We start from the raw sequence: 27,713 nt of genomic DNA, 5'->3' as shown, positions 1-27,713 counted from the left end.
GAATGGGACTTTTTTTTTTGTTCAATAGAATAGAATAGCGCTTGAATCACGTAATGCTAGAATTAGTGCATGAAAAGTCAGCATCGAATGTAAAGGTTAATTAAATTCAACTTGGCCATAAATAGTGTCACACTGTTAGAATAAATTCTTAAAAAGAAAAAAAAAATATCAGAAAAGAAAGTAGGTCATCAAATACTTTTATACCTAAAATTGAGTGCCATGCTAGACAAAAATTATAAATTGAGTGCTCTGTGATTCAACTGATTTTAAATGAGAATCCAAATTCCAAACCCAGAAGTGTTCAAAGATATACAGATAGTCCTTCTTCCTAGTAAAAAAAAACAGAAAAACAAGAAGGAAAAAGGGAAAATAGACCTTCACTAGTAGAGTCGTCAAATCGGATGCTTATAGGGTTTGATTAATTGTTTACACCATTTTTGGGTGCAGTTATATCTATAAATCAAATTGAAATATTGTCTCACACTAATAGTGAGTTATGATAAAAAAAATTCGCTAATCCCATTAATTAACTCCTTGTCTGTTATAACAAATCGCAAGATCTCCATGCAGTTCGTAAACTTACACAAAAGGAGATTAGGTTTTAAAGATATTTATTTTTAACAACTTGTCGCCTTGCTGCTATAATTTTTTCTTTTTCTTTTTTAAATATTTCAATCAGTTCATCAATTCTCGACTAGTTCGATACAGGATGAGTCCCGAGATTAAGATTTTAAAACTCCCCCAAAGAGTTAATGAAGAAGATCGAATACATATTCTCACTTCTACTACTCAGGTTTCTGTGCCAACTTATCTACCATCATTTGGTTTTGGGTATAAACTTTAATTTACAGTTTTTGGCATCAGTCACTTTACACAAAGGAGAATAGGTTTCAAATCACATTGCTTTGAATACAATACCACTAACAGTAACCTCCGCATGTATAAAAGGAGAATGTTATATTTACAAATTTTTTGTTTACAAACTCTTACAAACTATACTATGTCTGATCGATCATACACTAATCAAGAGTGTATGACCGATTATACTTAGTGTAATTTGTAAAACAAAATTGTAAACGGATCATTTCCCCACTAAAAAATGCCTTGCTAGTTTCAAACTTAAAGTTCCTCTTTTCCTCTAAATTGACATTTCATCATAAACTTGGCTTGAAATCCATTATTCTCAGACAACATAGAAAAACAACCCTTGACCCAACACTGGGGACTTGCTAGCCTCGCGGCTTGTGCCTTTCAGGAAGCTTTTATTTGTTGAAGAAACAAATGTCTGTACCTTCCTTCAAGTTCATATACCAAGAACTAACCAATATTCTAATGTAAGATATTCACATGGAACTTGGGAAAAAGCACAAACACTATACGTACTATTGAACTGAACAGAAGATCCTGATTCTAACCATTAATAATTCACTACAACGACCATTATGCATGGGAATAGTGTTGTGAGGACTGTTGCATTTGGAAAACCATGTTATGTGTCTGAGGTCCTAAGTAAGAAGACTCATGAACACCCTTGTGCAGATTTTGACCCTGCATTTTAAGCCCAAAGGAGTTAACACCATAAGGAGACATGAAGACTTTTTCATATGCAGGGTTGAGAGGCATAGCTCCTTCTGCATTTGGCTGATTATTCCACTGAAAATGAGTTCTAGGTGTAGTGGCAGTAGAATTTTGCTGCATCATGGAATGCTGTGGTGAAGTGGATCTATTGGTGTCTTCTGAAGAAGTTGTGATGGTTTCTGTGAGATTAACCGTTGTTATGTCATGGATGCTAGCTCTTCTCTTGTCTTTGCCTCCTGAAAGTTGTCTGATGAAGTATTTCTGAGCATGACTAGCTACCTGAGTTGGGGTTCGAGTAATAACAAAGTTGCGGGAAATATTTCTCCAATCACCTTTGCCATACTTCTTCAGACCCAATAGAAACAATCTGTGTGAATATCAAAAACAAGTATAGTTAAACTCCAAAACCAAAAGTAAAGAATAAACAAACTCCTCATAGCAGCTACCTCAATAAAGCTAAAAGACCTAGCTACCAATAGGAAATATCAACACAGAATTATTGTTCCTACCTTTAAAATTAACTTTAAATTCCATCCACCAATTCTAGCTTTCCATACAATCACCATGTTTTCATACAGATATACATTCCCAACTGATCATAATATCATATATTAAACCCTAAACCCTAAAATCTTTTACACAGTGTTAAATTAACATCATATAATAATAATAATAATAGTAATAATATGTATGAAAACAAATGCAAAAGGAAAAAAGTTACTTATGTTCCTCTTCAGTCCATGGCACTCCTTTCTTCCTTTCTTGCTCAGGAGGTCTCACTGAGGAAGATCTCTTTCCACTTCCTTTAAAGCCATCATACCCAGGAGTGTTGACCCAGTCTAAGGTGAAGGGTGAGGTAGTAGTACTATAGCCAGGAACTGGGATCAAACCAGCTTCTATATTGCTAACATCAACTTCTAAATCCTTGTACTGCCTCATCACATCCCTAACTGTTTTTCCCGGTATCATTTCAGCCACTTTGTGCCACCGATCTGGGGTATCCTTATCATGCACTGCAAGAGCATTTTCAAACAGCTTGTTCTCTGTACGAGTCCATTTACTGCTCCTGTTGTCTTCCACAAACCAATCGGAGTCTGAGTTGGAGTTTGGAGTACAAGGTGCAGAAGAGAGGATTTCCATTTCCCACTTCATCAAATCAATTTACAAAGACAAGCTGTTGCTGCATAGAATCAATGATTTATGGTCTTAAGGTCAAGGAATTCAAAGGAAAGGTTAAAACTTGATGGAGGGAAACAGAGGAAGATAAAGCAGAGAGAAATGAGAGCAGAGGTGGAGGTTTTACAAGAACAACATCAAGGATAAATCCACAAGCATTTTAAAAGGAATCAGAATACCTTTATCAATGAGTATGAGACTCCTCAGGATTCTAGAATAGACCCACTTGATCAAAAAATAAGAGAGAATGCTACAAATTGATGTTAAAGACTATTATATATTATCTGATTGGTCTCAAAAGGATAACCCTAGAACCACTTGTAAGATCTATAAACCCAATGAACTTACCTATCAGATACTAAACTGGAATTGAGACACAGAGCAATAACCAATTAAAAAAGAACTAGAAACTGCTTGTAATTTATTTATTTTTAAGAGAAACAAAAAAGAAAATAACAACTTTTAGTGAGAAAAACTTATGCTTCTTCTGCAGCTTCAACTTAAGCTTAACTCAATTGGGAAAGATATTAGAAGCTAAGGAAAGGGAGAAGGGGAGAAGCCAAACACAATGAATGTGAAAACCCAATTAGGAAACAGCAGAAAGACTCAGAATTTATGAGCATGAGAGAAAAGCTGATGCTAAAAAAACTGTTCTTTCTCCATTTTCCCTGCCTGAGGAACAAAGAGAAGAAAAGAGAAGAAATAATAACATACAAGCCAACTCATGACAAAGAGGTTAAAAGCAAGTAAGTAACCAAAGCTTCAAGGGATGAATCTAAATAAACTTTGATAAATTTTTCTAACAGATAGAAGCAACCAAGAAAAAAGAAAATGAAGTTGGTGAGCTGTGATTGGATGTAATGTGTTTGTGGGTGCTATATGCAACTATAGCAAAAGTTCCCTCTTATTGTATAATTGACACTCTCTGTTCTGAGCATTTTTCACAAAAATAATAATAAAGAAAATTCTTCATAGACTTTCATTGGTTTATTTATTCATTAATTTGATCACTTTGATTATTATTATTTTTCTTCTTGGTTTGAGATGTGAAAAGAAATGAGGATTGGCAGCACATGATGAATTATGGAAGCTTACCTGCTCCGCACTGGTCAATGAGATTCAGCAAAGAGCAATTCTTCATTTCTTAATTCTTATAGCCTCCAAGCATATTAAGCCAACTGTTCAATATATATTTTGAAATTGATTTAAAATTTTAACTTTAGTTTTCTGTTCTACATGCCACTGTTAGATTTGATTAGATGTGTTACTTTTGAACTATACTTAAACTGAAATCTTCCCTCACTAATATACTCTCATAATTGGATTCATTTTAGAATATTTAAAATTAGACATCCGTTTTGGTTTTTTTTTTTTTTTCAAAGAAAAGGTAGAGTATTATTTTTTTAAAATTAAATAATAAAAACTACCCGCTGAATAATATAATTTTCAGACATATGAGAAATAACTGACAGAATAATAAAAGTTATAAACTTTTTTCATTCAATTTGTAATTTCAAAGAAAACATTATACTTTTTTACAAAAAAAAAAAAAAAAAAAACATTATACTTTCTTTTTAGAAGACAGTGCCGAAGTGAACCCATATAAATAGGAATATTTAGGGGATGTTTGGTTCATGAGATATTTTTTTTTACTAGAAAAATGTAAATACAAGGAAAAATGTTGGAAAGTAAATTTGGTAGGAAAGTTTAAAAAAAGTTGTTTGGTACCGTAAAATATTAGTAGAAAAATTGGGTTAAATATGCTGAGTGTATGTTTGGTTAAAATTAAAAATTTGATGGGAAAATAGATGGAATTTACGAAAGCAACCTTTTTTATAAAATTTTGAACTATTACAACATATAAAAAGAGGGGTATTAATGTCATTGTATTCATCCACTTTTCCATTTCTTCGATTTTTGACAGGAATACTATGTCTCAAAGAGCATTCATCAACAGTGTTTTTATCCATTTTTTACACATATTTCTAATTAGATGAACAAGTGTGTTTGATGGATAAAAGTTATGAAATCTTTCCACCAAACAAGGAGAACAAAGATTGCCATATGCACTTAGATGGAAAAAAATTTAGAACCCTTGAACCAAACACAGCCTGGAATAGGCTAGGATAGATTCAAATTGGCCCAAACTTGACTCGGTATTTTAACCAAGCTATTTATTTAACTCAAAATTGGCTCGTACATAGCTTGCCAATGCACATGATAGGATCAGGTGATTCAGGTCAACCTGATATTTAAAGAAAGGAAAACAAAAAACAAATTTAGATATTATGTATAGTTAGGTTTTTTCACCCTTTTGCCACTTATTAATTAATTAATAATCATTTTGTCCCTGATTCGAAACTATCTACCAATATGCCCCTCTTTAATCGACTACCTTGCATTTTTAATCGACTAAACGATTGTTGGGAGATTTAATCGACTAAATCTCCCTACTTAATCGATTACAATCATACTGACTTATTTTTTTTTGGGTCAAATATGAAGATTTAGTCGACTAAATAGGGAGATTTAGTCGACTAAATCTCCCAGCAGCCATTTTTTGTCTGTTTTGGCTATTTAGTCGATTAAAAATGCAAGGTAGTCGACTAAAGAGGGCCAGATTGATAAATAGTTTCGAATCGGGGGCAAAATAGTTATTAATTAATTAATAAGGGGCAAAAGGGTGAAAAAGCCTGTATAGTTATGTCATAAAATTTTAAAAGTAAGAAATTAAAATCAGATGAGATTTCATAATATAATTTTAAAATAATTTATATAAATTCCAAAACATTATCATATTAGGTAAAAGTTATCAATTTAAAACAAAATTTTATATAATATCACTAATTAAAAAATTTTAAGCATTACATACCATCAAAATAGACTGACTCAACCTAAAATGTGACTTAATTATTAGTATCATAAAATATAATTTTTTATATAAAGTATAACCAAGGGTAGTATTATTAGTAATTTATTTGGGGCGGATATACTTAATATCATTTTAATTTTATTACTCTTACTATATGATTAGTTATCGATTGATCAATTTGAAATTAACGATTAAAAAATAGGAAATTGTCATTAATTTTAAATTAATCAGATGGTAAGAATAGTAAGACTAATTAAGAGTCCGTTTGGATGAACTTAAAAAAAGTACTTTTTATGCTTTACTTATTTTAGAAGTACTTTTTACAAAAGCTAAAGTTATTTAAATTTTGAGAAAAAAAATAACTTTTAACTTCTGTTTTTTTTAGAAGCTAAAATTTTTAGCTTAAAAAAAATCTGCCTTTTTTTATGACTTCTGCTTTTTTTAAAAGTAAGCATTCAAATGAATTTTTTTATGAAGTGTTTTTTTTTTAAAGTAACTTTTGAAGAAAAAAATCATCCAAATAAACCTTAAAATGATAGTAAGTATAATATTTTGTTTTATTAATAGATTAAATTGCTAACAGAAGTGTACCAAAAAAGAAAATTGCTAACGGAAGAGACATTCCTCTCGTAAACAGTTAAACACCACCCTCGGACCAACTTATTAAACCTTATATATATATATATATATATATATATATATATATATATATATATATATATATATGCGGCAGGTTATATTTACAAACTTTTTTGTTTACAAACTACACTATGTAGGACCGGTCATACATTAATCACAGAGTGTACGATCCTACATTAATCACAGAGTGTACGACCGGTCCTACATTAGTGTAATTACAAAAAAAAATTGTAAATGAATCCTGTCCCTATATATATATATATATATATATATATATATATATATATTACTCGAAGATGTTATATTTAACACCCAAATAATTTACAAATTCTTACAATTATATCTTAATCGTTGATTTTCGCTAATTAATAGTTGTTATTTATTGTAAATTAATAATTAATTAATAAACGAAAATCTTAACCGTTGAACGACGAAAATCAACGATTAAGATATGATTGTAAGAAGTTGTAAACGAAAATAGGTTATAAGTATAATCTTTTCCTATTTGTGAATTAATAATTAATTAATGAGTTTGATTTGAAAAATGATAATCGTTGATTGGCGAAAATCAACGGTTAAGATGTGGTCGTAACATTGTGCGTAACATTATTTGTGTGTCACAATATCCTATCCCATACTTATTAAACCTTTTTGTCTAAACTGATTTATTTCTAGGTTTTATTAATCTCATCCTAAAGGAGATATGTCATAAAGATAAATTTGTGAACTACATCACCTGAAAAATAAAAAATAAAAGAAAAAAATTGCACATTTATCGAAAAATATGTAGGAAAAAAAGATATCACATGTAATAGAAGAGTAGTTTTTCCTTTATTTATTAACACAATAAAAAAAGTAGAAGAAGAAACTCATTTTTATTTTTATTTTCTTAAATGAAGGATATTTTGATGAGCCCAAGGTAACCGCCAAACCAACGGTTGAAATGTAAGGATGGTAAATAACACAGGCCAACAAGTTGATGCCGTGGGTCCCATGTACGGTTACAACATAACTAACGTCGTTTTCTCATCGGGTGTCCTCCCAAATAATTGAAGTTTTAGTATCTCTAGGCTCATGGGCCCCACCTTTAAATTATAGCACGTGTCTTTCTCTCACCGGCTGTGATAACTCGACCAGAGTGCCGACCAACCAATAACCTTTCTCTGCAATGTGACAGGTGAGCTTTAAATAAATTCTTAAATAATTTCAAGTATAATCCCCACGATTAAAAGACTGACACAAATATTTTAGATAGAATTGTTTTAAATTTTAATAAAGTTCCATTTATTTAAGATGTTTGTGTTTTTTTTTTATATAATTTTGTGAGATGATAAGAATAATAAGAACACGGCCATTTTGTCATGTCTGGTCAAATTATTTACCAGACTGTTACGTTGATAGCAAAAATTCTCGAAATGTCACGCGGCATAATTTGCTACACTGTGCAGGAAATTATGTTTGCAAATAATTCGCTACACAATGTAGCGAATTACTGCCTGCTTGACATGTGTCATTTTTGCTGACTGTGCAGCCTAACATGGCATAATTCGCTACACTGTGTAGCGAATATTTACAAACATAATTCGCTGCACAGTGTAGCGAATGGTATTCCAGAAATTTTTACTACTGACATGGCACTCTGGTAAATAATTTGTTGAAGTGTGGCAAAACGGTCACTGTTCCAGAATAATATAGTCCAACGCTCTAGATTTAATAATACATTTATGTAGTATACTCAGATAGGTTTTTTACTTTATATTCATTTTACTCCCTACCTCTTCAATTTTTTTATAATTTAGCCATGAGATCATAATTTTAAGTTGAGAAATTGAAATCAATAAATTAAATATACTAAGATCATAAAAAAAAATTAAAAAGGGATAGGGGTGGCAATATATGACATGACTCGCTGACCCGACTCGCTGACCCGACTCGAACCCAATACAAAAGTTTCGTGTTTGGATCAACTAGTTTTCATTTTCGTGTCATGTTTGGATTGGCAAAAATTGACCCGAAAAAATTCATGTCGCGCTCGCGAACCCAAAATTGAAACGCATTAATTTGTTTATAAGTTATTTGTGTCGTGTCTAAACAGGTTATTCGTGTCTTGTTCTGTCGTGTTGATCCGTATAATAAGTAACATAATTTTGGATTCATAAGTTATTTGTGTTGTGTCATGTCAATCCACATAATAATAAACGATACACTATGAGTTTACAGGTTATTTATGTCATGTCATATCAACCCGCAAAAAAAGTGAGTCATATTTGGATCAAAGATTTTTAACCCAATTTTAAGTTTATATGGTGTTGACCCAAATTTTCATCCCTAAAAAATGATTTCTCATCCTGATGGAGAAGGGTTGAGAATTCGCACAGCCAGTGTGGTTCCTCGTAATGTCATAGAAGCGGTAGTTTATGAACGATGAATCATTGAGTTGGTATATGTTCATTTTTATATTTTTATATAAGTAAAAATTAAACACATAATCTACCGAAATTCTTACCACTAAATCAATTCTAATGGCTTGCGTATGTTTATTTCTTCTTCTTCTTATTATTCTTATTTTTTAAATTAATTAGGCTATTAAGGATTTATTTTGTAAATATAGTGGAAAGACCCATCTTGTGTACCTTTATCGGTTAATGAAGACTAAGGGCATGTTTGGTGCATAGTATAGGATAAGGCCTGATAGTATAAGACCTGATTGAATTTTAATACTATCAAGCGTTTGGCACGGTATTGTATAAATTAATATATTGTATAAGATAATATCATCTAGTATTTGGTAATGCACTGTATAATACTATATATGATAAAAATAAATATCTTTAATAAAAATATCCTTTAATAAAGAATTTATATAATTCTTCAAAAAATGTCATATGATATTAATTTTTATAAAAATTTATTGATCAGTGTGTCCATAATATAAATTAATTTTTATAAAAATAAAAATATTCAATATTTTAAAAATTAATATATTGAAAAATAAATTTTTTTTTTAATAAATTAATATTAAAATAATATATTATTTTTTGAGAATTACATTGGTCAACGATGTTAATACATCAATCTCTTATCAGGTCTTATCCCTCACCCTTAGGCCGAATTAAGTTATACATCGTTTTGATGTATTAAGGGATTATGCTGTATAAGCTTATACTATACGGTGGTCACACCAAACAACTGAAAATGTCATAACGTATAGTATAAGTTTATACTATCATGTCGTATACGTCATACCAAACAGACCCTAAGGAAGGAGGTAAGGCATTGGGAAAATAAAATTGATATGAAATTATGAATAGCATTTGTGAGCAAACAACATTTCTAACTCTTACCAACTAAACTACGAAGTACGAACACACGACACCGAGTGTTTGTCTATGTTGCTTCTTATTAGGGAAATTAATCCCTCCTGTATTACCCCAAAAATATATATTTAAACATCAGAAACTTGATTAAGCCTTTTAAGGATTATAAAGTTAATTATCAACAGCCAATAATTATTGGCACGCTTAATCAACTTTACTTGTGATAGTTATATAACTTCAGTTCGAATTGAAGGATTCTACTTTAAGTATATACTACCCCCAAGTGCTTTTGGCAATTTATTCTCGTGAGATATATTAATAAGGTTTTAAAATTTTAGACGTTATTGTGAAAACAAACAAATAATTAGTAGTATCTCAATAACCAAGAGAATATATGATGTAGAATAACAACTCCATTCTTGTATAAAAAGTTATTGAAAAAAAATACTAAAATTCTTAAATTTTTGCCTTAGTTACACTTTTGCTCCCTTTGTTATAATAAATCTATAATTTTAGTCTTTTAATTTTTTTTTGCAACAATTAAATCTTCCAATTTTTTTAATTAAAAAATAAGCTCTTCCATCAATTACACGTCCAATTGCTAATAAAAGTTAGTACGTTGGTTACCATTAAAAGTCACTTTAACGAGTAAAACGTTTTTGTGAACTCACCAGAGGCTTTTTTTTTTTTTTTTTAGTACAGCAAAGAGGCAAGCACCCAAAACAAATTACATGAAAATAGAGTCAGCTTCCAAGATAGGACTCATCCTATCAGGGGCTGTAGTGAAGATCACAAAAGCCTCTTGACTAGATACTGCCCAGTTAGCAAGATAGTCAGTACTCATATTTCCATTCCTTTTCACATGGACAATCTTGATTTGCCAGCTTCTATTGCACCAGCTCTTTATGCTGCTAATGAGTTGGTGATGGCAGCAGCCAACATCCTCCTTAGTAATAGTTTGGACAGCCTGCAAGCAATCACTCGCAACAAGGAGTTGCTGGGCTCTACAATCCCAAGCCACCTGAATACCTTTGAAGATGGCCCAAAGTTTAGCAGCAAGGGGGGAGCAAAGACAAATCTTGTACATAAAACCTGTAATCCACCTTCCCTGATCGTCTCTTATAAGGCCCCCACAAGTAGCTATGGCTAGATTCTCCTTGATCGCAGCATCTACATTAAGCTTACACCAGCTTTTAGGAGGAGCCTTCCATCTACCACTTTGGTTTGATGTTATATTGCTTTGCATATGGACCTGATAAGGAAGACTGTTTCTAATGTCTCTAATGTAAGAAGAGATGACTAGGACTGGATCATTTGGCCTGGAGAAGGAAGGATCATGGATCTCCCCATTCCTCCACCTCCACAGGAACCAAATAGTAGTAACAAAAATATCCTTCCAAGCTAAAAGTTGGCTATTAGGCCACCCTCTTTGGAGATTCCTCTGAATCCAGACTTCAAAGGGAATTAAAAAGAAATCAAACGGGGGTTCCCTAAGAACCAAGCACGCCAAATTTGAGCAGCCTTTGGGAAATCCCAAAGAATATGGAAAATGCTCTCCACTTGAGTAACACAGGCATGACAGGAGGATTCCCACCCCAATTGGCAGATAACTCTTTAGTGAGAAGACGCCCATGATACACTAACAAAACAAAGGATCGAATTCTGTGAAGATCCCGCCACTTCTAGATTAAGTTCCATGTTGGATCTGGGTCAAGAGAGCTAAATTCCATCAGCTTATTATAGGCAAGTTTGACCACATTCTTTTACCCAATAGCACTCTTCTAAACCAGGCCATCATCCCCACGCTCAATAGAAGGAGGTAAAGTAGCTCGAATTGAGTTCACAGCCTTCAAAGAAAAAATATCAGAAATATTCTCTAATAGCCAATCTCCTGTTATCAAATTCACCATGTCAACCACTTTGGCTTCAAAGTCAGTAGCCATTTGATTGGGCAAGACATAATCACAGAGGGGCTTCTTAAGGTTGGTCCACCTATCTTGCCATAAATAAGTATCCTTCCCATTGTCAACATCCCATTGCAAGTTGTCTAGGAATCCATTCCAAATGCGACCCAATCCTTTCCATAGGGCCGAATCATAAGGTTGGATTTTTGACTTGTCTTCTAATATCCAGGTTCCTTGCATATTTTCCAGACAGAACCTGAGCCCAGAGAGCTTCCTTATTATTGACCATTCTCCAAGCTACTTTGTGTATAAAAGCTTCATTATGAACTCTTAGATTATGGATACCCAACCTTCCAACATTTCTGGGCTTGCACAAGTTCTCCCAGGCAATGAGATACACTTTTTTTGCCTCAAAACTGTCCCCCCATATAAACGAGCGCTAGATTTTCTCAATATCACTGTGCACTGTGATAGGGAAGGAGCCATGTTACATATGGTATATTGGAATAGAGCTTAAAACCAAGTTGGCAAGAGTCACCCGACCAGCAAAGGATAAAAGATTGTTTTTCCAATTGGAGAGAGGAGATTTAACTCTCTCAAGCACGCCAGCAAAGTTCCTCATCTTCCCTCGGCCATGATAAAGCATAGATCCAAGATACTTTCCCATAGAATTGGCAACAGAGAAGCCACTAGCCCGAGTGATCTCCTCCTTGATCATATGACTTGTATTCCTGGAGAAATAGATCGTAGTCTTTTCAATACTAACTAAGTGGACTGATATATCACAAAAGTCTTTGAGGCATCCCATCATCACCTCTAATTGGTCCATGTTAGCTTCACCAAATAAAACAAGGTCATCCGCGAACATAAGATGGGAGATGGTAGGACCATTTCTTCCAGTTTTCATGGGATTCCACTTATTGTTACCCATAGCCTCAACTATAAGGTGAGAAAGCTTATCCATGCAAAGGACAAACAAATAAGGAGATATTGGGTCTCCTTGACGGATTCCTCTAGAGGGAGAGAACTAATCTGAGCAGCTACCATTCCACATAACTTGGAATTTGGAGGAAGTGATACAGACTTCAATAATTTTGACTAGATTCTCAGGGATACCAGCTTCTAATAGAACATTGCTGACAAAGCCTCAATTTATGGGTAATATAAGTATTCTCCGCAGGGAAAAAAAATTAGAAGCTCCCAGCAGATATAATTTTTCCATGATTCCCTCATAATTATTATTTTTTTATTATTTCATCCCCCTTTTTTTTTTCTTTTTATCCCCTACATGTGAGAAGGAACACTTACAAATTCTATAAGCCTGAACCATAGAAAGTTGTTGTCTACATCGATTGCTATAAGAAATTATTTAGAGACTAAAATTACATGTTAATCATAATAAATAAAAAAACCATACAGTAGCCACAATAAAAAAATTAAAAACATAATTAAGCTTGAAATATTTTTATTAACAACATACGATAATATTATTATATTATGTATGGAATGAATGCTCTCCGTTCCCAATTAAAAACCTTCCTTTTTATTTTTTTAATGGGTTTTATGAGATTAATTGTCTTCATGTTGTAAAAATAATTTTTCACAATTTCAAGTTGATCCTTTAACACAGTTGTTAAGTTGTTTAACCAGTGGTGGACCCAAAAAATTTGGTGACGGGGCAAAAATAAAATACTAAAATTACAAATGTTATTAAAAATAATAAGATAAATTAATTATTATAAATATTTTTTAAGAAATGATTAACTATTAGAACTAAAAATTTATTATTATATATATAATAATTATATTTAAGGAGAGACAACTCTCACCCACAATTAATTTACCAGCTATGCCATTTATTGGTTTTTTTCTTCTTTTTTTGTTTTTTGTTTTTGAATACAGAACCAAAATAATTGTTTGAGGCATGTTGATATTTTCAAAATCTTTAATTCCACAGACTTCGACTCTTTGAAACTAATTCAGAGTTAAAGTTATTCCCTCTCTTCAAAAATATATTTAGCCGAAACATATATTCTCTCCCTTTTTTTTTTTTTTTCTCTGTAGCTACCCTTTTTTGTGCATTTTCCTTTTCGTAATTGTCAGCACCGTGAAAAACCTTTGAACATGGAAGCTTGTGGGGCAGGGCATGCGCTCTTGCTCTGAGCTGGAGCTCCACCGACCACCGTATCGTGGAAGGCACGCGCCGCTGGCTATTGCACCACACCATGTGATTCCAAGCAATAGAAACTAAAGCGGTCCACTTCAGATGTGAGGAACCTCTATATACGCTCATTGACCATTTTAATATCTTTTAAAGAGTTAAAAATAAAAAATAAAAAAATGAGCTTGTGTTGATCCCAAATATATTTATGTTTGAGCAGTGATCAATATTGCGACCCCGCGGTTTGATTTTTATTATTTTTTTATTTTTTTAAAAAAAAAACGGGTGCAGCTATTTCCACGGCACCAATTTTTATTTTTTATTTTTTTAGAAAAATTGTTGGTTTGTTACCTCCTCCGTATAACTCGTATTTTTTATTTTTAAATTGAGTGTCAGGCAACATTTGTATTTTTTATTTTTATTTTAAATTGAATATTGTTAATTTGTTATCCACCACAGCAGTACTCAAAGGATTGTACCATGTGGTACAATTCTATTCTTTTAGCTCCCAACTCATCTTCTATAAATATTCAGCATTTGAAAGGTTAGTTGATTAATTCAATTATGAGATATGTTTTTCTCATGTTACGTGAGATAATTTGTCTCATGCAACAGACGAAAAAGTGAATAAGACTCACTTTTTTTCTTTCTCTCCCTTCTTCTTCGTGGATCCCACTCACTTTTTTGTGTATTGCATGAAATAATTTATCTCATGCAACATGAGAAAAATATTTCCCTTCAATTATATACTTGACATGTATAATTCTAGTATTTGAGTCTTATTTTGAGTTTCTCTTGCTATGGCACTCAAGTCTTACCTCACAAAGTAAGGTGGTGCAATTTCTTTCGTTGCTCGAAGTTATGTGAAACGAATTGTCACATCCCAAAGTGCTGCATCACCCAATCGGGCCGTTGGAACTAAATGATTTGAAAGCAAATCAATGGCATAAGATAGCCCTTCAACAATGACGAATACCCTAGGTACAAGGTGGCAAGTCCACATCAATATATGATTGCCACACAATCTTTAAAAAAATATATAATAATTTATCACGTATTTTAATACACCATTGTGTTACACTATGTAAAAAAAAAAATAGAGTTGCCTAATTCTCGGTCATCGTGTCAAATCACTCTCTATACCATACTATATCATGGAATGTTGTCTTGTGGCAAGCCACCACTATTTTTCTCTATTGAGATTCAGGATTAACTCGTATTACGTGATTATCTTCCTAATTGCTTCCTCATTTTGATTTTCATTTGCGCCAAACAAACATTTCAAACATCAATAGCCATACATGTAACACTCTGTTCTAGAAGCGGTTTATTATTATTACGTATGACATTAATTACAATTAGAGTAATTGATTAAACACGGATAAATTTTTCTCTTTTGAAAACATATTATTTTTTGACTAAAATATTTTTCGTATTTATAAACAATTCAAACTGTAATTATAACTCATATAAATTGCGGAAAGATATAATCCCGCTTAAACATATTATATCACCATGAAAATTCCATAAATAGCATGGCTTCATATGACAATGATGATATTTAATCACATAAGTTGATAACCTCCTACCAACATCGGCCAAACAAAACGGACATAGCTCCGTTTGTTTTTCAGACATTTAAGGATAATTCTCACATGATATCTCAACCTGATAAGCAGTTCAATAAATACTGATATCATCATTCAATAGGCATACATGCCTTTTTATCATAATTGTATCAAAATACATAAATGTCCATAGACTACATAAATAGGAACTTAACTAACGCAAAACATATAATCAAAGTCCTTTACATGCATCATCAACATGAAAGATATCCAATAACAATGATCATAGGCTAAGTCTCTCCTCCATGCATCGACAGTACATACGCTTAAATAAGACTATATAAACATATGATGCTACAGTCATCCTAAACAACATGCTATATGCAAGTCCATGAAATACAAAACATAAACAACAATGATAGTCATGTCAACAACATGCAATACAAGTCAATCTATTGTAGCCTCCTGCCAACAGATGCTCTAGCACCCTTAGTGCCTATACCTGAAAGGGGGTTCCCATAATACGGGGTGAGATAAACATCTCAGTAAACCTGGGATCCTTGGAGGATTCCTCCATCCAGAGTTCACTTCAAGTGTAAAAGCAATAACAATAAATAATACAATATATACATATCCATGCAATGTGTAAAATATTTCTATAAGACATCTCTCCGAAACTCTCGGCACCCTTAGGATTCTCGGATGCAAATAGTCCTACTAGCCAAGGAATCTACCAAATATGAATTACACATCGTTATGCAACATACAAATATAGAAAAACACCATCATATGCCACACTCAGTGCATACACATACATATATCAATTCATTAAGCTAATCTATTGCAATTACATACACCAACAATAACCATTATCCCATCAGGGCTTGTTGGAACAATAATAGGATAAATTTCCAGATTCGAAGGCTTACCTTAGTCGCTTCTAATCTAACCTTTGTCTTGCCACCAAGTTTGCAAACAACCAAACTTTATATATATTAAGACTATAATCTCACAAACCAACTCCTTCATTAAGGTACAATGCAATCAATCACTTGCAACAATAAATGCATCAATGAATATTTTTATATTCATCAACAATATAGGCAAATCCATACACTAACCCTCAAGGTCATGAACTCACTTACACTTGAATAACTCAAGTAGCCAAATCAATCTCCATGGAGTTCTTCTATGCTTGCTCAATCAATGAAGGTCCACAAGGCTCAATCCTAGCAACATATTCCACATAGACACCATCAATATCAACATTACACATTCCAACATCCATTACTTAGAATGCAATAAAACTCTACATTTAGGCATGAATTTTGAAGTTTATGGAAGGTGGGCAAAATGATCTTTCAAATAAATTTTCACCATTAAAATCTTCATCTAAACATTTTTTTTAACATGGGCTAAGCCTTAATCAAACTCTAATATGTTCCTTCAAGTCAAACTTTCAAAATGGAAACCCAAAACACCCGTTATCATATAAACCATTGAAATGTTTATATCTTAACATGAACTCACCTAGAATCATGCAAGAAAGGGATTGTAAGCCTCACTTCAAGCAATGGACCGCTCCAAGACACCCAATCAACAATTGGTCGCCATTTTCTCCCTAATTTCTCTTTCAATACAAAGCTTTTTTAATGGAAAGTGGTTTATAATTTATGTTCTCCTCACAATTCTAAGTAAATTTGGTCTTTACTTCAATTGATTTCATTGAGAAACAAAGAAGTTGCAAATTTAAGCTCGAAGGCTACAGTGTCTCGGGTAACAAAGAAGAAGACATGAAGAAGAAGCTGTGAGATTTGCTAAGTGTTTTACACTTTAAGATGTTTAAAAGTCAAAGTAACTTTATGTGTATTCCAATTATGTCCTTTCATCCACTTAATTCATCTAACTTGATTTTAGACTTTCATTAAAATTATTTCATAATGTTGTATTCAACTATTTTAAAGTTTCGGGCAACTTTTTCCTACTAGCAATTTTACTCCAAAACTCTCACTTTTGTACTTTTTCCAAAAATGCCTTATTTAAGTCAATTAGAAATTCTAGCTAATTAATTTCTAATATGCATGATTAAATCATTAGTCACATGCAATTTCATTATTACACAAGTTAGTGTTATTATTATACCAGAAAGGAAGATCTTTATTCATAGTGATAGACTGATAGTAGTGTCATGTTATTTAAGCTTTGGTTTATTTATTTATTTAATTAAGTGAAGGTGAAAATCTTAAAACGAGATATTAAAAAAATTAAAAATTTATTTAAAAAAAAACATCTTAACGAAACATTATTGGAGCCATTAACGTACCTACACTATTGCAAGTGTCTACAAGTGCAGACACAATTTTTATTGGGGAAAATTTTTGCAAAGAACTTGTCGTTGTTAACCATCCAAATGCACAAATAGTCAGACAATCTACCTGTATTACCACATCCTTTTGTCCCTAAACTTAGAGGAGAAAGTACTAGAAGGAGGATGTTCAATCAATTGTTTTGCGATATGACTTATACCTCAAATGCCCCTCACTTATGATATATAATTATATTTAATAAAATCATGAGTTTGATGTTCACTGTCCCTTACTTGTGATATATAATTATATTTTATATCAAAATAATAATAAAAAATGGGACAAGATTATTTTGCATCACTATAAGAATAAAAATCTTAACAATTAATTATTGTTTGAAATTATAATAGCTTAGTTGACTCTTGATTACTATTTTATGTTAAGTTGAATTTTTTTTTGTTTTAATGCATTTAAAACTTTCTTTAAAAAAATTTTTTTGCAATCGTTACACCCAAAGCCTAAACATGCAGACATAAATCAAATTTTATGGATGCGCCACTAATGAAAGCTAATGTATAAGTTAGAGTTATATGTGTGTGATCATGTCAATAAAACTAAACTCTTTCGTAAGACACTCTCATTCAAATACTTATAAGAACGATTTTCTTTTTTTAAGTATATACGACAAGCGTATATTTTTCAGCTCAACCAATATATGTCGATTGAAACTAAATGACATTTATCTTTGTTAAAGTCTCATTATATAAACTCTTTAATTTTTGAGGGAGGATATTTTGACTACCAAAAGTTTCCACTACCACTTTACTACCTATCTAATTACCATTGGATTAACATTTTCTCTCTCTTCAAAAACTTTTTAACATTCTCTCTCTTTGATCCAATGGTGATTTGATAGATAGTAAGGTGGTAGTGAACACTTTTGGTAGTCAAAATATCCCCCATCTTAATTTTTTTTATGAAGTTCAAAAGGTACTATCTTTAGTTTTGTCCTTAACTTAAAGAATGATATAGGCTATTAAATAGATTGGTTAGTATTCACCAATCTTGTTATCAGACCGAACCGGCTGGTGCAATCGGTCTGATCCAAATATTAGATTGGAATTGCATTTGGCCCGGTGAAAAATAATAAGGGCATGTTTGAATAAGCTTTTTCCTCTCCAAAAGTTATTTTTTTCTTGAAAAAAAATACTTCTCATTTTTAGTTTGTTTGGATATCTGCTTTTAAAAAAAGTAGAAGTCACAAAAAAAAAATCAAAAATCTACTTTTTTTCAGAAGCTAAAAATGTTAACTTTTAAAAAAAGCAGAAGTGAAAAACCAAATATTTTTATAAAAATATAAATAACTTTAACTTTTATAAAAAAAAATACTTCTAAAATAAAGAAGGGATAAAAATTATTTTTTTGAGAATGTGAAACAAACGGGCTCTAAATCAGCGTAGAATTAGAATGGACGGGTGTTGGGTTTTTAGGCAACCCAGTTTTGTGTTTATTTGTGTAAAATATTTTATAGTTGACTCTGGGGATCAAATCCAAGGTAAAAGGCTAAACACAAACAAGAATTTCAAGAGTTACTATCAGACTAATCCTATGTATTGGTCATATTGCTCTTAATTTTATATTTATTATATAGTATTATATAAATTTAATTTAATTGGTTGAACCAACAACTTATTGATTACACCAGTGAGTCATTGAGTGAGTAGCTTGACCGAGTCGATGGTTTAATAACACAAGTATTCACAACTAGTTGGATTTATTAGGACGCAGTCATTAATATGAACACGATGACAAATATATTAAACTAGTAATTGTGAATTTAAGATTTTTCTAAAAAGTATTAAAGTGTGATTGATGTTGCAAGAATCCAGATTTCATTTTTTTTATTCTAGAAAAAGGTATTGTTGAACCGTTGCTTTTGCCACATCTATAATATATTCAGATTGTTTTATTTTATAGGGTGGATGAATTCACTTCTACAGGAACAAAATCAAACAAAAACAAAATAGTTGCTTGAAGTTGTTAATATTTTCCCATTTAAATATCATTTATAATGATGTTGGTGCCCCGTCATTTCAAGCAAAATATATGCAACAAATAATGGTGCTGCTCTGACCATACATGCAAAACCACACAACATAAATATTTTTAACCGGTAGACTACATAATTATGGAATAAAAATTTCTCTGATGCAATTCTTCGTTTCCTTTTATCTTTACAAAGTGGAGATGATTTCAATATAAACTTTTGAATATATCAGAGTCCTTTACTTTATATTATGTTTAAATATATTTAATTTTATATACTCCCTGGTCAATCTTCTACGTTTTTTTTTTCATTTAAAAAAAGGAGCAAACAAAACTGGAAATCATTATATTAATTTGATAAATTTGCATCCACCCCTTTGTCAGCGCACCATGCCTTATGATTAAAAAATGTTTCCTAATGCATATTTATGTAATTTAAAATACATTTCAATAAAGATATATAATACAATTCGAAGTTTAAATATGTTCATACAGAGTTATAGGAACCTATGTTGCACCGACATTGATATGGGACACGACACGAAACAATACTCTGACACGTTAACTCTAAAAAAATATTAGATTTCAATATGTTAGGACACGTTTTGATATTAAATAATATTTTTAATTTATGTAGTGTATATTATATTTAATATTCACTAATTTAACAAAAAAAAGAAGAAGCTAAACTTATAATATCCGTCAATTTTTCAAGAAACATAAGATATCCCAAATATTTATATCAAACTCAATAAAATAGTAATCGTAATTCAACGAATCTAAGTTCGAACTAAAAATACAACACAACGCAAATTTTGAACTCCGTTTTGAGTCTCTGCAACGCGTGTTAGAGTGTCGGAGAGTATCGAAGTATCGGAAGGTGTCGGATACGACACATCAGAGTTTTTGAAGTGTCGATACATCATAGACCGGAACCAATTGAGATGCAATTTCAGATTATTTTTTTTAAGGTGGTTAACAATTATTAAGGGTAGCTCCTTTAGTGTGCTCCAAGGAACAATGAAGTGATACACCTACAAAGATTCTGTAACTGGAATCAATAGATGATTGAGGCGATGCATGTAAATGAGAAAATGATAATATCAAAGTTTGAAGACCCTATATTTATAAATTTAAGATTGAATATTTATAGTTGAATCGGTTGGTGGATAGACCACACTAAGAGTGCCCTTAACAAATTAAAATATAATTAAAATAACACAATCATCGCAACAATAACTATAGATAATTGATTATGTATGTTCAATAAATCATTATGAATTTGACAATAAGCAACTAAATTGAAACATCTTAACTCTAAGAATTTGACAAAACATTTTTTTATAATATTTGCAATGGGATAGGTTATTCTACCTACTCCCAATTTACCTACCTTTGCCTACTCCTCTCAACATCGTTGGATTACGATCTCATCTGACGGTCCAGATTCAAAATATAAATAAAAACCATTTTACTCTTTTCTCTCTTTCTCTCTCTGACTCCACCCTTATTCTCTCCTTCCCTGCGATGAAGAAGACACACCTTTGACAACCTTTTTTCACACTTTCTTTCTCTTTAATTCGTCCCGCACCCTTTCTCTCTTCCTTTCCGCTATACCTATTTTTTTTTTCACCACCTTTATCGCTGATGTCTTCCGCCAGGTGAACGCAGGGGAGGAGAGTTTTTTTTTTTTTGGTACTTATCAAGATTTTTCGCGGAACTAATCCAAGATTCTTATTAGGTTTTTCGATTTTTTTTTTGGTTGATTACATATATTCCCAATTTCAATTTATCAATTTTTTTGAATCCGGTTTGTTTACTGCACTTCGACCTGAAGACATGCCATTATGTGACTTCGACTATGTACCAAGTGAACAAGTTTATTAACAATTCGAGTAATATGCCCAAACTTTTCCAGCAGCAGGTACTGTTAGCTGCGAGATAACATACGTTTAGTGCTGAGGTTCTAATAGACTCTTTGGCGGAATAGAGATGTAAATACTATGCACTGCATATAGGTGCTATCTATAATGACCCTCACTGGTAAATCTTAGTTAGATATTTAATTTAAGGATTTAAATGTCATAATTAGATTCAGTGAGCGATTTCGAGTATTTTGACTGCAATCATGACTATGTTATGAACAGTGCGTTCTGCCGGAGAATTTACAGTTTTGTGAATTAACCGCTAGAGCTTAAATGAGCCAAATGATTTTAGAAACATAATTTGACAATTCTGACGACAAATATGAGTTCAGAACGAAAAATTGTATAGTCTGGCACTTTATGTGAAAATCTCGTGAATAGTATTTCTACCGGGTATTTTGTACTGCTGTTTAAGCAACCGGTAGAGTCCAAAAATAAATAATTGATGAAATAAGAATAAGAAAGTCCAATATATGCCAAGCAAGTCAATATAGGCCCAAGAAAATGATAAGTTTATAAGTGTTAAGTTTCAAAAATAAATAAAGCACAGTTAGTGGTTCACAGTGCATTGCGTCAAAAACGGTGCAGAAACCATATGGTGAATTATGAATATTGTTCCTTAGGAAATAAAAATTAATTTAAATGACTTTAGAAAAATAAAAATATATTCGTAGCTTTAAGTTAAGTTCCGGGTCATTTTAAGAAAAATACGCGATAGAAAAATAACCGGATAAAATGGGCCACATGTGCTCACCTATTAAGTCACTTAAGTCTCATTCCAAACCAATTTCTCTCTCCTCTCCTCACTCTCAAAACCGAGCTGCAGCAGCCATGGGGGAAGGGTAGGTTTTGTCTCTTTCTTTGATTTCTCCATGGTTAAGCCACCAAATCTTCCACCCAAGATACCAATCTCATAGGAAATCATCCAAGGAAGCTATTCCACCCCTCCGTTTGAGCTGATTTGATGTGTGGAGAGAGATACTTGTCATCTCATTTTCGTGACACTATTCATCAAGGAAGAAAAAGTGCATTTCGAAGGAACCTTGCTTGGAGATGTGTCTTCTAGGCTTTGGTAGTTGATTAGAGGTAACAAACCTCTATTTCCATGGTAGTGTCTTGATTAATTAAGTTATAAAACTATGAATATGTTTGATGGGAAAGCATTATGTTTTAAAATTTGATTTGATGATGAATACTTGATATTTTGAATGTAGGAAATGAAAAAGAGCATTGTAGGTATGTAAAAAAAAAATTAGAGAAAAAATATATGTCTTCCCTCTCTATGTTCGACCTTTGATAGGGTAATAGGATTTATTGTGCGAATTTTAGTTGATGTTTTAAGAGGGGTTTTATGTGTGCAAGTAAGTGGAATTTGGATGAGTTAGTAAGAATGTTAAATTGGAAAGAAAATCCTTTGAAACATAACCTTGATGTTTCGGCCTTGAAGGATTTGGAGGGTTTGAGATTCCAAAAATTTAATTGGAACTTGGTAGAGATATAATTATGTATGTGGAGTTATTAAATTAAGTGAAAGAAATAAAATAAAAAAAAGAAGAAGAAAGAAAACCTTGGTTTCCTTTTTATGGGTTTTGGCCTTATAGGGTGAAAATAAGGATGATGAAATTATGATGTATTTTGTTAAGGGTTGAGTTCAACACATGAGATTAATAAGAATATGAAGTGAAATGGCCTAGACTTGTGTATTGGCATAGGATTGGCAAAAATGTAAAGAAATGAAAATAAGCGATAAAATGTATGCTTGATGAAAGGATCATGGCATAGGGATTGAAAAGGAGTGGAATTCTATTGAAGCGATATAATTAACTTGTGCAACAAGTAAGGGTATTTGTAAAGCTTCAAGAGGTAAGCTCTATGTTTAAGGAGTCTTTTCCTACTTGAGTGATCCACCATGGTTAGTGAACTATGGTTGGACTGTATGACTGTTATTTAGATGCTTTGTATATATGCATTCATATAGAGTTATTTGATAACATGATATGTTTTGCTCTGATATGACTTTTGTAATATGATTTCTGTAACAATCTCTGGCCATTGATTGTATAGTACCCGGATATCCGCTTTGGGGTCCTCCCTCGGGAACACGTGCGTTGATTTCCGCTTGGGTCCTCCCTTGGGAATGACGGCACACATTTCTGATATGATATGGATATATGCTCTGTTCTGTTATGATATCTGTTATATGTTGTATTTGTATACTCTGTATCTGACTTTCATGCAGGAGTGAGCCAGGGGTATGGAGAATTCTCTATAAACCTGGAGCTTATTGAGATTTGTAATCTCACCCCTCGTTGGAGCCATATTTTCAGGTGCCCAGATCCCCGGTGAGACCTCTCGAGTCAGGGACGCTACCCGTGGCTGAGGATTTTGGACGTATTGGATTTTGAGTAGCTGTAGGCTACTTCTATTTTGGAGTATAGTGCTTTCATTTAGTATTTCAGTATTTTGTGGATCATGATGTTAGATCCTTTATTTTGTATATGGCCTGTATATGTTTTGTACATGTCTGTCAGTTTGATGCATGTACATTTGAGTATTCAGGCACGTTATATAATGATGTAGTATTCAGTTATGTTTATGTATTGGATTGCATGCTGTTAGATTAGCGGCACTGAGCCAAGTTATGCATGCGCCCATGGATGGGTATCTGATTATATTTGCATGACTGGTACTTCTGGATTGATGTGCTGTATAAACTGTTTATCAGGAAATGCTTCTGAGTGGGATTGGAAAATCCCCACTTGTCCGATTTATAGAGGAAACTCTGTCCGATTTTCGTTTACGTCGAATGAGAATTAAAAAGAAAAAGAAAAAGTTAGCTCGTATTTTCGTAAGTTAAGTCTTTCACTGTTTCTGTTTATATCATATACATGTTAATTGAACCGGCTCGTGACGGGGATGTTACACTATCAACCTTACGTATGTTTTCTTTTCCCTTCTAATCCAACTAAACAACTAAGAAAATCAAGATAACTTTAGTGTTGTATACAACTGAAAATCTTACAAGAAAATTATATTTCTTGGCATAAGCATAAGCAATTCACCTGCAGACAAGAAAAGCAATGTTATAGATGATGTGATATGGATACTTGAACAAAATTTGACAGACTCTGTACCAAACAAACAAAAAGTGGCAATATCATTCTTTAAATTGATAACTACAGGAATTGGGAAGAGAGAGATGCAGGAAGAGTAAAGAACAAAGATAAGTGATAGCAAAAAGAAAAAAATAGATAAAATCTCATATTTACTTGTCCATAAAAATTACAACTCAGAGAACATTAAAATCGGATTTATGGGTAGACCACTAGGAATCTTACTTCTAGAAAAATTACAAATCCCCTTTCAATAGGAAAACTCCTAATTATCCTAAAATTGTTAAAAAGCATAACCCTCCAATAATCTTTATTTACTAGGACAGAGAATATGTCAAAACGATATAGTTGTTGATTACATATCAATTTTAATTTATCAATTTTTTCTAAATGCAAATCATCTATATATATGTCTTGACACCCTCTTTTAATCAGTACAGAAGGCTAGATGGATGATACAGGGACCAATTTTACACAACTTGGAGATATTGATGATGATCCAATAGATTACATTGACTTCAGTGATGAGATTGAATATGACATGCCTCATGAAATGGAAGAGCACATGCATAATGACTTAATTAATAGTATGTCAAATGTCCTTGTGTTGACACCAAGATGTGTTAAGTAAAGACAGAGAAATGTGTTTTCTTAATAGAGATGGATTGGTTCATAGCCTTCACCTAAGCTCTAAATGTAATAGACTTATTGAGCTTGCACAGAGGTCAGATGAAGCATTTCAATTTATTTATGATGGTCTTGATTCTTTTGCTACATCTGCTGAAAAGTTTCCAACATATGAGGAGAGTAATGGTCTTGGGGATACTAATGTTCAGTGCTTGAATTCTCAAGTAGAAGATTCTTCTATGATAAACTTGAAAGATCCTAATATTTCCCAGACGAAAGGCCGAAAAAGGATTCGTTGCGGGATTGAAGAAGTATCAAAGCAATCCAGTATTTGTGGAAATTGCAAGAAACGAGGACATAATAAGCGCACCTGCAAAGAAATAAATATGCATTGATTATAGATTTTTTTTTGTGGATTCAGTTCTTATTTATATTTCAATTATTTCTGAATTGATTTATGATTGTACTTTTGTTTTTTAATAAAGTTCAAGAAGTTCATTACATACTTCTAGATAAATTATAATGCTTTGAAGTGAATATGATGGTTACAGACTATGCGGTTATAGCTACTAATAGATGGTTACTGCATAAAGAATCCATTTGTATGGTTTATCTAGTTCATTCTCATTGTGTACTGAGATTTTTGCCTTCTGATTTTTGTGTTCAATGACTAGGTACTCTGAATTAAAAACCAGCATGCTAGCACCACCACTGTACTTAATTATATTATAATCCGATAAAAGGGACAGTTAAAAAAATATAGCCGACTCATATTTGGTTAATTCTTGTTATAGTTTATGTTACTGTCATGTTGAAGAGTTTATGAATGTCAGTACTGAAATGACAACATATACCGTGTTTTACTGATAGAGGTCAATCAAGTCACATATGGGAAGAATACAATTGTTGAAAGAAAATAATCAATTTTATTGATATGACAATTCAGAAATTACAATCCTGATATGATTACAACTGAGATATATACATTGAACTAGTGTGATTGGTCAGCACTGCTGTGTTTAATCTTATGTTGGTCCTCCAAAAAATGTGAAGAAGCATTGTCTATATTGAAATCACTTATCAACCTTTCCTTGGACAAACTTTTCTCTTTTCTCTTTGCCTTTTTCTTTGCTGGAGGTGTGGTACCTGAAAAATATGTTTCCCATAAAATAGATAATATAGATAATCAGTACACAATACAAATACACAATATATAGATAATATGTTTCTCACATGCCTCCATATTATTTGAGCTGAAGTAATTAATCTCTAGCAAAGTTGGATTCGTGATAAGTTCATATGTGGTATGATCAATCTTCCGCACATCCCCACCACACATCAAAATATGTACATGAATATTTAGGAAAGCAACTCAGTCATGCTTTTTATCAATATCTGTGTCCTTTTCTCTTCTAGACTGAGCTTAGTATCCCTGTGTGGACCTTCATTTGAACCTACAAATAAAATAGGAGGAAAAGGTAGTTATGTAATCCACATTCCTGTAAGTCTTAAATTCAGAAAGTTCATAGCAATTATCTATGATATTAGATTGTAAACATCTTTTTGAGTTTTCAAATGAAAAAAAAATCAGTGCACAAATAGTATCCTCATGTTTATAGAGTAAATATATCTACAGAGAATGCTCCATACTGGCAGGAGATTCTACTATTCTAGTGACACAAATTAATGATGAATAAATGATGTAAGTGGATCTATAAATACATACTAATCACCGACCCATTCTCAGTATAAGGGTCATGATATTCACACTGGACAAATAAAAATAACAGCCCAGTCATTACCTGGATCAGTTAGCCATCCAAATGGTAGCATGTCCAAATCAGGCCAGGAATTCCCCCTTAAACCTTTTCCTCCTATCATATTAGCTGTAGCACTGGTTCCAGGAGACAGAGAATACACAATGAGGCGATTTAGGTTGTTGAGAATCTGGCATGACATGTCATATAATAAGTTTTCCAAAATATAACCGATATCAGTATTGAGTCAACAGTCATTGGCTATGTGCCTTATGCATAAAGAAGGAATGAGAAAACATGTAACATAGCGAATAAACAGAAAATATGAAACACTAAAATAGTCATTAAGTCAAAGAAAAAAAGGATAAAAGTTAAAGAAAAAGGGGGATATATCAGACAAACCTGCATGGTAATTCTTGCCATAATTTTTATTACTACTCCAGAAATTTCCACCTACCACCACCAATGGTTCCTCGTGTTAGTCAGCAAATAAATTTGTAATGAAAAAATTGACCAAATGGATCAGTGGTTCATGTTTAATAGTCATACCCTCAAAACAGAACCGATATTAAAAAAAAACATAGAGGAATAACTTTGAATTATTCTTATCAGCACATTCAAATTTTGCAAAACAGAAGAACTTTGAATAACTTTGATAGGTCTTAGCATTTTTTATTCAAGAAGCATAAACGTTACTGATGTGAGAGCATACTTGCCAGCCGTA

At 32.3% G+C, this 27,713-nt stretch overlaps 2 protein-coding genes across 3 annotated transcripts; both read right to left on the bottom strand.

The window, feature by feature from the left end:
* Window positions 1–923: 923 nt before the first annotated feature.
* On the bottom strand, window positions 924–3,865 carry LOC133292724 (transcription factor DIVARICATA-like). Of its 2 annotated transcripts, none has more exons than XM_061491159.1 (3): window positions 3,850–3,865; window positions 2,300–2,758; window positions 924–1,945 (listed from the first exon to the last, which is right to left on the bottom strand). In XM_061491159.1, the coding sequence occupies exons 2-3, from the start codon at window positions 2,728–2,730 to the stop codon at window positions 1,441–1,443; spliced, it is 936 nt and encodes a 311-aa protein (XP_061347143.1). In that variant the 5' UTR covers window positions 2,731–2,758; window positions 3,850–3,865; the 3' UTR covers window positions 924–1,440. The 2 variants fall into 2 exon arrangements, with proteins under 2 accessions (XP_061347143.1, XP_061347142.1); XM_061491158.1 differs by lacking the exon at window positions 3,850–3,865 and adding an exon at window positions 2,934–3,508.
* Window positions 3,866–11,363: 7,498 nt separating this feature from the next.
* Window positions 11,364–12,450, bottom strand: LOC133292706 (uncharacterized). Its single transcript, XM_061491141.1, has 2 exons — window positions 12,025–12,450; window positions 11,364–11,783 (listed from the first exon to the last, which is right to left on the bottom strand). Exons 1-2 carry the CDS (start codon window positions 12,448–12,450, stop codon window positions 11,364–11,366), a joined length of 846 nt encoding a protein of 281 aa, XP_061347125.1.
* Window positions 12,451–27,713: the final 15,263 nt, after the last annotated feature.

The sequence above is a fragment of the Gastrolobium bilobum genome, unplaced genomic scaffold, assembly GCF_033153095.1.
Source record: "Gastrolobium bilobum isolate Gb01-03AN ecotype WA unplaced genomic scaffold, APGP_CSIRO_Gbil_v1 utg6105, whole genome shotgun sequence".
NCBI lineage: Eukaryota > Viridiplantae > Streptophyta > Magnoliopsida > Fabales > Fabaceae > Gastrolobium > Gastrolobium bilobum.
Note: the sequence above shows the minus strand (reverse complement) of the source record. Positions and strands in the feature narration are given on the sequence as shown.